The sequence below is a fragment of the Petaurus breviceps genome, unplaced genomic scaffold, assembly GCF_028583685.1.
Source record: "Petaurus breviceps papuanus isolate PSGF00001 unplaced genomic scaffold, PetGlider_PUasm1.0 90330, whole genome shotgun sequence".
Lineage (NCBI taxonomy): Eukaryota > Metazoa > Chordata > Mammalia > Diprotodontia > Petauridae > Petaurus > Petaurus breviceps.
The window spans coordinates 383,403-394,727 of record NW_027187219.1 but is presented as its reverse complement, the minus strand read 5'-3'; the positions used below and the strand labels follow the sequence as shown (position 1 = coordinate 394,727).

Genomic DNA, 11,325 nt, shown 5'->3' with positions numbered 1-11,325 from the left:
AAATTAGCATTTCCTCATATAGGTTTCTTCACTATTGATGGATAAAATTATCATTGTCATCAAGAAACCAATAACTTCTTTTAGAGAGACAGATACATAGGTAGATTATAATAGATGATTAGATACATACATACATAGATAAACAGGCAGGTAGAAAAAGGGGAAAACAGAGAGAATGAGACAGAGACAAAGATGCAGATATACATAGAGAAATAGAGACAGCAAGACAGAGACAGAAAGAAAAACAGAGAGAGAATTCAAGAAAAGTTTCTGAGATTTGTCCAGATAATTGAAATCTCTCATCACCCTCATCATTCCCTCATGTGAAGTTTGTGATATTTACCAAATTCATGATCTATTTCCTCTTCCAATTAATTATTATTTGTAACAGTATACTGTTATGCTGTTATTGATATAAATGCTTTCTGCTACATTTCCCCACTCTGGCTCCTGGATTTCCTCATATGAGTATATAGTCTTTTTTTAAAAAATAGAATAGCCTGCTGTTACCTATCCCATTTCATTCAAATAATGGAGAAATTTTCTATAACTACATTCCAGTTCTGAGTACCTTCTCTTAAGTCTAAATGTGACCTTGTTAGCTAGATTTGATTTCTTGTGTTAGAGATTCTAGTTCACCTTGCTTGTTAAGCATAATTCCTTGGGGAACACCAAAAGGTTACCAGGGCTCTATGTTCATTATCCTTCATTCATTCTTTTTACATAACCAGCTCTACTCCTTTTCCAATTTTACAGGTCTTTTGACAGACTTTTGTAAAAATGACTCCTGGTTAGCTGTGAACTGAGGTAGGTGACCTCTGAGGAACTATAATGACTTGAGATTCTCTATTTCTGGTTGCTATGATTTCTTTTCAAGATACACCTTGTTATAGATAACACATAGCAGCCTACTTATAACTTTCATGAAAACTTTCCTCTAATGTCTCATGGTGGTAAAGATGATACTAAGTCCTTCAAAAAACATAACAGCAGCAGGTACTTCCAAGTTGTAAAGGCTTATGATGGAGTCTGTGGAGGGACTATGTATTTACCTGAAGCCCAAAGGCCACCTTAGGTTGGTCATAAGAGAAAGGTTATCACTTAAATAAATGAGCCAATAATCATTTATCAAATGTCTACTATGTGTCCAGCACCATGCTAAGCACTGAGAATACAAAGAAAGGTGAAATATAATCCCTACCCTCAAAGAACTCACAATCTCTAGATAAAGTGCAAATAACTATATGAACAAGAATTATCCATGCTAAATTGGAGATATTTTTGAAAAACTGAAGGCCTTGGAATTGAGATGGATCAGCAAAATCTTCCTGTATGTCAAATTTTCACTGGAACTTGAAAAGATGCTAAACCAAAAAACTGGAGATTTCTCTGGGACCCAGAAAACAAGATATTGAATGAAAAGGCACCTTCTACTTCCACCTTGGCGTAGGTAGAGAATTAAAGAAAGGAAAGGCTGTAGGAGGGACATAAATATAGAAATCATACATTTATGGTTAAATGATACACCAATGATGTTTGAATGATGATTCCCAAAACAATGGCGCTAGTTCCTCTTCAAGCACTAGTGACTTCAGTCCATCATGTAGAACTTCCAGCTACAATGATTCCAGAAAGAAGCAAGTTCCCAGTGAAATCTCAGGCAACTTTCTTTGATCCTTTCCTCCCTCTCTCTTTTAGCTTTCTTCTTATTTTATTCCTCTTTTTTTTCTTCAATAGAATCAAGCGTATTCATAGGAAAAAGGTCTAGTTCTCCATTCTTAACCAAAAATAATCTACCTTCTTATGTTAATTTTTGTCAAAGAATAGTGTAATTCCCTTTTCTGAAGTTGGAAATGACACTTTGGGGATTGTTAAGCCTATAGTAGATGGAAAAAAAAAATATTAGAAATAATACATGAGGTCTCCCCCCCCCCTTCTCTCTCTCACTGGATCAATGAATTTTGAGAATGTAGAGTAAGTACTATGATAACTCCCTAGAGTCTCGTGATCCTTCAATCCCTTGTTTCTACCCCTTACATTAGATAAGGCTCTGACCATGTTTTATGTCTTAGAGTCACTCATTATGCGGAGTGTATCTTTCTGATGATTTCTCTTTTATTGCAGTTGAATGGCAATATTCTCAAATCATACATATGGAGAACAGATCGGAAGTGAATGAGTTCATCCTTGTAGGATTAACAGATGCCCCAGAGCTTCAGGTTCCTCTCTTCATAATGTTCACCTTCATCTACCTCATCACCCTGGTAGGAAACCTGGGGATAGTAACTCTGAGCTCCTGGGATTCTCGCCTTCACACCCCCATGTACTTTTTCCTCAGTAACCTCTCTCTGGTGGATTTTGGCTACTCCTCAGCTGTTACTCCCAAGGTGATGGTTGGGCTTTTCACAGGTAACAAAGTCATCTCCTATAATGGATGTGCTGCACAGATTTTTTTCTTTGTGGCCTTTGCCACAGTTGAAAGTTTCCTCTTGGCTTCCATGTCCTATGATCGCCATGCAGCTGTGTGTAAGCCCCTACATTACACCACCACTATGACATCAACTCTATGTGCACATCTGGCAAGTGGTGCTTACATCTGTGGCTTTTTAAATTCTTCCATAGTTACAGGAGACACTTTCAGCCTCTCCTTCTGTAGATCCAATGTGGTCCATCACTTTTTCTGTGATGTTCCCCCTCTCCTAGTTATAACCTGCTCTGATATTCACAGAATTGAGATGGTAATATTTATCTTGGGAATATTCACTGTATTTTTCCCCCTTCTGGTTATCTTGACTTCCTACCTATTCATCTTCATTGCCATCCTGAGGATCCGGTCTACTGAAGGCCGCCAGAAAGCCTTCTCCACTTGTGCTTCCCATCTCACAGCAGTGTCCATATTCTATGGAACGATCATCTTCATGTACTTCCAACCCAGCTCAAGCCATTCCATGGACACAGACAAAATGGCATCTGTTTTCTACACTATGGTCATCCCCATGTTGAACCCTCTGGTCTATAGTTTGAGAAACAAAGAGGTCAAGAGTGCTTTCCAGAAAGCTGTGGGGGGGAAGAGACTTCAGTTAGATCATCCCTTTACTTAGAGAAAAAAATGCAATCTGTACCTTCCTTCTCCTGCATCCAAACTCCAATTCTAGTGATTTTTCTTATACATTCAAAAGTTTAGTTCTATTTCTTCTGGTGACAACATCACATCATGGAAGGAACCCTGGCCTTGGAAGGAAGGGAAACCTACATCTGTATATTGACTCACACAGAACAAATCTGGGCACATCTCTGCACTTCTCTGAGACACAGTTTACCTGTAAAATTGAGAATTTGAATTAACTACCTAGCTGGGTTCTTGTGAAAATTAAATATGATGAAACATGTAATATATACTTAGAAAACAAATCTGCTCCATTGAAACGTGTGTGGCATTTTATTTCTTTTACCTTAGGAGGCTAGCCTGATAGAATCACATCTCACCTCAACTCTCTGATAGGTTTTAGTGTTTGTGTCAGCACCAGGCAGAATGGTGAAATCACCAAATCGTAGACATATCCACTGTCCCCTGACATCCTGAGTTCCATAGACTAAGGCTATGATATGAACTGATGGCAGTCTCAGGGGACAGATTTTCATCAGAGGAACAACTCTTCCTGATAGTGTAGAAAAGGAGTTGTACTCTGTCTTTCTCTGCCTCTGTCTTCTGTTTCTTTGCATCTCTCTATCTCTTCCTGTATATCTCTGTATAAGTCTCTGTCTTTCTTTGTCTCTATCACTGTCTCTGTCTCTCCCTGACTTCATACCTTCTTCTTCTCTCTCTTCCTCTCTTGTTTGTGTCTCTCTGCATTTCTCTTTTTAATTCTGAGTATGTCTTTGTCTCTGTCTCTGCCTCTCTGTGTCTCTCCATCACTCTCTCTCTCTGTCTTTGACTTCCTCCATTATGCTCTGTCTCTCTTTGTGTCTGTATCTCTGTCTATCCCTCTCTCTATCTCTCCTTCCCCTCTCTTTACACCAGAGCACAGCAGCACAGACTTGGATTCTGTACCAATGTGTATTTTTCTTTGAGTCCCTCCAGGAAGAAAAATGACAACTTTTGGTAGAGGGACATGGTGAGTTCAATACACTTAACTAGAATCCAAAAAGGGAGGTCAAGTTTCTGGCCATCTTGTGACTTTCTCTTTATAGACTGAGTGCAGATCTGACACCTATCTGATGATTGACTTCCCTAGTACCTGAGACAGCAGCAACCAAAGCACTTTGAGGGATTTGCTACAGAAGTCCATTGCCTATATTCTGGAGTTTTCATTTGGCCACTGAAACTTCTAAAGGCAGAAGGGATTTCTTGATGCAGCATGGTCTTCGGGGGAAGAGAAGGGTCATCAATATAGTTCATGCTCACTGCCCTACTAGGAAAGCAAAACTAGGCACTCCTGGGATGGGGGTGGTGTAGCGAGCAAAGCAAGAGAGTGGAGAGAGCGCGGACCTAGCATCAGGAAGACCTCAGTTCAGATTCCTTCTCAGATAATTATTAGTTCAGCAACTCTGGGCAAATCATCTATACTATCACCATCAGGTTCTTCTTCTGTAAAAATGTGAATAGCACCAACCTCCCAGAGTTGTGGTGAGGAATAAAGGAGATAACACAGACAGCATGTTGCAAAACTTACAGCACTATATCAGTGTTAATAGATTGTTACTTCCATTATCATTGTAACCATAAACCACCATCTTTTGAGAAAGAGGATCAATGATTTAATATCTTCACAGCCTCATACTTGGAGAGCAAAATCAGTAAATTGCTTAGACAGTGAAGATTTTATGAGAAAGATGTTGCTTATTCAGCAGCACCCAATGTAGAAACACCTGTAAGAAGGAATATAAATCAGAAGGTGGCCCTGGGAACCTGGAAGGTTTGTGTAGAGTGCTATGGAAGGAAAGAATTTCAGTAGGATATCAGCATGGTGTCCTGAAAAAAGCCCCAATTCTTTTCTAACTGATCAGTTCATTGTGTGGTTTACATGTTTCTCCATTTGTTTAAGGGTTCCTTTGAGTTGCTGATATATTTTGAATTTTTGTAGGGTGAAATAAAGGATTTCTCAATATTATCTTGGTACAATGAATGATTGTGTATGAGACGAAGACCCATTTCGAATACTTTTTGGAGAAAAGTAGGAATATGGATACTATTTATTATGATTTTTTAAAAAATGTTGACTAGCACAGGACAAAAGACAGATTCTCGGGGCATTCTGCTAGGGTCAATTCCCAAGCTGAATTGAGCCACTGCTGCCCTTTGGGTCTGGACATTCACCCAGTTCTGATTTACACCAGGAGTACTCATGTTTAGCCTACCTCTCTCTATCTTGCCCCCAGAATAGTATGACTTTGTCAATTACTTTCCTTACAACTGATTAAACTATATCTATAGTATTCCTGATTCTTCTGTCTACTAGACATATGCATGTATCCTTCAGAAACATAACCCTAAGAAGACTTTGCAAAGGTTAAGATAAATGATTATAATTATCACAATTTCACATATCAGGAAACTGAGGTACAGAGAATGATATGACTAAGTTAATAAATAAGAGGGGGATATAGGATTCCAACTGGCACTCTGAACTCTAGGTCTCACTACTTTTTGCCCTGCAGTACATTGCGTCTTTCACATTTCAGTATGATATTTGAATCTCACAACAATCTGGTGAGCTATACCAGTCTGAGTACTGGTTTATTATTAGTTTTAAATATTTTGAATATTAGTTTTCTTTGACAAATGAGTGAGATGAATAGATACTAGTAAAGGGCTTTGCTCAAGGTCCAGTTGCTAGGGGCTCAAGGTCAGGACTCCCAATAACCAAGGCTCTTTCTCCTTCACATCACTAACAATGAAGTAAGAAAGACAAGATCAGCCAGAGGAAAATGATCCCCATGGACAATCAGTGTTTGCTCCCCATGGTCAGTGAAGAATTTAATGGTTTGTTTTGTATATTAGTTGGCTGTAGAGCTAATTATCCTCAAGGGGGCATAGTCTCCCAGATCTGTATAAAACCCCTCCCTAATCCCTATCCTCATTCACAGTCATGCAAATGTGTTTCTTTCAAGGCACCTTGTAGTGAGACCAGCCTAGGGAAGGAGTCTTCTGAGTCACCCATTTATTTGGTTTCCATTATCCATTCCAAAATTCAACAGGAGGAAAGACCACTAAATCTACTACTTTCCATGTAGCAACAATGGCCAAGTTTGATCTCTCCAGATCTAAGGACTTTTGAACACTTACCACCAGGTATTAGGGGAGACTTTCTTCATCATTTTCATTTTCTTCCTCAGTCTTAGATTTCAACCCCCTGTGAAGATGCTTGGCCATCTTTCCCCTACAGAGACCCATCAGGCTTCCTCCATGAGCCAGTTAGGTTCTGAAAAATCCAATTTAAGATTCCAAATCTCATCTGGGGGACAGTGTGGCATAATGAAAGTATGGCATCATGCTATAGGATTTTAGATCTGTAATACGGAAGATTAGTTTCAGATCTTATTTCTAAAAATTATTACTTGTGAAACCATGAAATCATTTCATCTGTCTGAGTCTTAGTATTAACTATAAAATCAAGATGATAACATTCATAACATATTCATCAAAAATATTATTGTGAGGCTCAAACAACATAAAATAAACAGATGCTTTGCAAACTTTAAAGGCATTATAAATGACAGTCACTATTATGAACCATATTCTGGTCTTTGTCACCTTTTGTCTTGCTTTAAGCAAAGGAGCAATGTGAGAGGAGACTGATGATAATGAACTTTTAACATCAAATCAGTGAATAATAATGACGGTGTTCTGTGTCCAGATCATGGTGTTAGAGTTTGGGGCAGATTTAAAATGAGGAAGGACATGGTTTCAAGCCCCATTACTAACATCCTTTACTCATATTTTTCTTTAGGGTTTTCAAAATGCTTTAAAGCAATGGTCTCATTTGAAATGCCCAATGACCTGAAAGGTAAGTGCTACAGTTGTCATTATCTCCATTTTCCAGATAGGAAAATTGAGAATAGGAGAATTTATGTGAATTGTTCAAGCTCATATAGCTAATAAGTATCTGAGGTGGGATTCTTTTACAAGTCTTACCCAAGTCTAAGTCCTTAGCTCTATCCACTAAGCCTAATTGCCTCTATAAAGCCTCAAATACTTTACAGAGAACTGTCTCATCATTGTCACATATAGGTGCTAAAGTCTTTAAGAGAAATTATCACTCCTAGTTTTCTAGCTCTTTAAATTTTAGACATTCTTTATAAACACTTTTTGACTTATGTAACACAAATATTATTATCTTCTTATAGACAGGGAAGGTGAGACCCAAAGTTTAATTGTGTTGCCTAAAATTCAACAATTCAATTCAATTTAATTCACCTAGTGCCTACTACATTCCATTCACTGGTAGAGATGCTAAGGATACAAGACAAATGTGCCCTCAAGGAATTTATGTCTAACTTTAAGAAGAGAAAATGTACCTATATAAGAAGATAAGAAAAACAATTATTACTGTTGTAAGAGGACCAAGACATCAGGAAGGTGATGTCTTGACAAGCAAGTGAATTGGGTTTAAGTGAGGGAAGGCTGTGCAAAGTCACCATTCACACTCTCTCCTCTGGAATCATCTGAGTCCCGTGGAAAAATATAGATCAGGATGACTGGAGATGGCCCTGATGTAGAGGGAGACCTTCACCTTTTTAAGTTAAGGTCTTACCCAAGGTCTCAGTTTGCCTGAAGTAACTAACACCCGTTCAATGCTTAAGGCTAGGTAACAAATGAGGCAATAAATGGTCTCTTTTCCAAAGTCAAAATCAATCTGGGAGAGGAAGACCCTGAGGTTTTCTGGCTAAAACAGAAACAGTTGCTATTTACACTCACTCTGAGCCATCAGAACCCAAACAATGACCAAGTGAAGTTTGGGATGGGACCCATTGTTGTCCAATCAATGAGAGCTGGAGTATGTACACAACTGAGATACCAAAAATAGTGACTAGACAATTAGCCTCAGAGTCAGGCAAACCTCAACTCAGGTACTGCCTCTAATGTATATTGGCAGACTGTCTTTGGCCAAGACGCTTTACATGTATTATTTCCCTCCAGACAACTCTGTAATACTGTAATATTTTAGAGCAGATACTGATCTGTCCTGATAGAGGTTTCCTCATTGGGAATTCCCTTTGCTAATGTAATCAAAAGTTCAATTAAAACTCCCCCACCCTGCCTTAATAAGGCTCTGATTTTACAGAGACTAGGATGAATGCTGAAAGTCTGACATATAATATTCTTTTCTATTTCTCTGGCTCATTGTCCCAAGATAGATTTAATTCAGGAAAGTCTTCAAAATAAAACTTGTTATGTTAAGCTCATGTAAATCTAAGCTCATACCTAGATTTCCCCAAATGTAGATTTCTGCAACTCTTGTAGGCATAGGAAATGTACAATATGGGCACTGGGTATAGCACAACCTTTATTTCACTCTGAATAAAATGAATGAGATGTAAAGGACATGAACAAAAAATAACCGCAGAAAGATAGGCTCAACCTTCCTAATGGAATTGAACTTGGACTTGCTATAGGGAAAACTCTCTGTCATTCTAGGGAGTCTAGGGAGAGGCAATTACACAGCCAATTAGTGGCCAAGTCAAGGTTGTTTGTGTTTAGTCATTTTCTCTTTTTTTTTTGGAGGGAGAAGGCAAGGCAATTGGGATTAAGTGACTTGTCCAAGGTCACACAGGTAGTGTCAAGTGCCTGGGGTCACATTTGAACTCAGGTCCTCCTGACTCTAGGGCTGGTGCTCTATTCACTGTACCTCCTAGTTGCCCTTGTTTAGACATTTTTCAGTTTTGTTCAATTCATTAAATTCCCACCCCTCTTTTTTTGTCAGGGAGGTTGCCATTGGCAGATATAGGAGTGGTTTAACATTACCTTCTCCAACTCATTTTACAGATGAGGAAACTGGTAAACAGGGTTGAGTGATTTGTCTAGGGTCATACAAGCAGTGTCAAAGGTTAGATTTGAACTCAGGTCTTCCTGACTCCAGACCCACTAGCTTCCCCTAAGTCAGGATTAGAAGTCATGCATTCTGACTTCTCATGCAATGCCTTTTTTTCCCAAAAAAGAATTTTTAAACACCCTGGCATTTATGAATGAAAGAAAAAAAATTTGTGATCTTCAGTGTTTCCAGAAGGATCCTAGATATACAAAGTCAAGGTTAACTTGTTCTGAGTATATCAGGGGTCTTATAAACTCTTTTTTTTTTTGCTTTTTGGAGGGCAATTGGGGTTAAGCAATTTGCCCAATGTCACACAGCTAGTAAGTGTGTCTAGTGTCTGAGACTGGATTTGAACTCAGGTCCTCCTACTCCAGGGCCGGTGCTTATAAACTCTTGTCTATAAGTTTCAGTTCACTGGCATTACATCAAGTTGATTCAAAGAGTAGATATGTCATCAACATCTCTATGAATCTTGACACTAAGCTGACTATGTTGTGTTTGCAAACAGATCTAAAGAATTTGCTACAAGTACAGAAAAATTGCTTTGATTTTTTAAGTGTGTTTAGGTGTTTTTGTGAAGCTACTCTCTCCCCAACTGTCTCCCCCCACACCTCTCTATGCACTCTCTTCAGTTTCAATGGCTGTTTCGTCAGGGTGATACTGAGAATAGCACTAGTTCTGTAGCCTGTCTCTGAAAGCTTCTTCCCAATGTGTTTTTAGGGGTTAAGCTCCCTGCCCCTAAATCAACTAGTAACCATTTATTAAGTGCCTACTATGTGGCAGGCACTATGTGGTGAGTGCTGGGGATCCAAATACAAAAGAAGAAAATCCAGATTCCAAGATTCTTACAAATCTGATTAGGGAATACAACACACAGAAAGATGCTGAAAGGGGAGGCATGGGGGGTCAAATGAGAGAGAAGAATTAGGTGGCCTCCAAGAACCATACATAGTAGCACAAGATCTAAGATCCTGTGCAATTCTAATTCATGGCCCAGCCCAAGTATATGGTGCATCTTTGTGCTCTTAATCTTTTTAGAGAAATTTACAAAGCAAATAGAATTATTCGTCTCCCCTCTTTCAATTGGTTCTGAAATAAAGGTTTGGGGATGATTTAGCCTTACTTATGGGGTCTCTGTTTGCCACTTCAGAAAAATTCCATTAAGACAAACTGATCATTATTTGCTTATTCATACAGGAATTATTGCCCTCTCCCCTACCAATGACATGAGATCTTATTAAAGAACTCATTATTTTGTTGCTGGGGTATCTCTTTTCCATGGCATGTTTTGTTTTTTTTCTCCATTAATATAGAATGAAACTTGTCCGTATCTTCTAATATTATCTGTTTTTTGTCCTTGGTTTGCCAAAATCCCTCCATGAAGCATCAAACCAGTCACCATGCTGGAAGCTTTTGCTTTAGTCTTGTATTTATTTAGGAGTGCCAATGAACCACCAGCACTCTCCATCTATTATCAAGTTCTCCATTTATGAATGATTTCCCCCCATCCTTTTCTATAATATACATCTTTGTTTGTAGGGAGTGAGCTCAGAGACTAGAAAGACTTTATTGATGAATATATATATGAAAGGCCAAGGATAGATTGCTACTAGGTAGCCTTGATCCTTAGGCTTAGTTTGATAAAAATGCCTTTCTACTTCCAACTATAAGGCAGTTTTTAAGTTAAGGTCCTTCCCAGGTCTCTATTTGTTTGAGGCAACACCCACTCAGTGATTAAAGGCTAGGTAAGAATTTGAGAAAAAGAGATGAACAACAAACAAGGAGGCAGCTAGGTAGTACAGTGGTAGTATGTTGGACTTGGAGTAAGAAAGCTGAGTTCAAATCCTGCCTCCAATATTTGTCAGTGCTGTGATTTTGGGCCCTTAGTTACTTTCTCTGTCAAATGGATATAACAAAAGCTCCTGCCTATCAGGGTCCATGTGAAGAGCAAATGAGATAACATAGTGTTTTGCGAACCTTAAGGACTATATAAATGCTAATATTGTTATCATTAATTATCATTATATCATATCATTATTATTCTAAATCATCTGAAATGGAGAGTAGAATTGGAGGATTAAGAAAGTGGGAATGGGGGCAGCTAGGTGGTGCAGTGAATAGAGCACCGCACCGGCCCTGGAGTCAGGAGGACCTGGGTTATGATCCAGCCTCAGACACTTAACATAAAAAAAACTAGCCATGTGACCTTGGACAAATCACTTAACCCCAATTGACCTCCAAAAAGCAAGAAGAAGAAGAAGAAGAAGAAGAAGAAGAAGAAGAAGAAGAAGAA

The 11,325-nt window shown here is 38.7% G+C and overlaps 1 protein-coding gene across 1 annotated transcript; it reads left to right on the top strand.

The window, feature by feature from the left end:
* The first annotated feature begins 2,150 nt into the window (after nucleotides 1-2,150).
* Nucleotides 2,151-3,101, top strand: LOC138177025 (olfactory receptor 5B12-like). The gene has a single exon (XM_069108008.1). It carries the CDS (start codon nucleotides 2,154-2,156, stop codon nucleotides 3,099-3,101), a length of 948 nt encoding a protein of 315 aa, XP_068964109.1. The 5' UTR covers nucleotides 2,151-2,153.
* The last annotated feature ends 8,224 nt before the right edge of the window (nucleotides 3,102-11,325 follow it).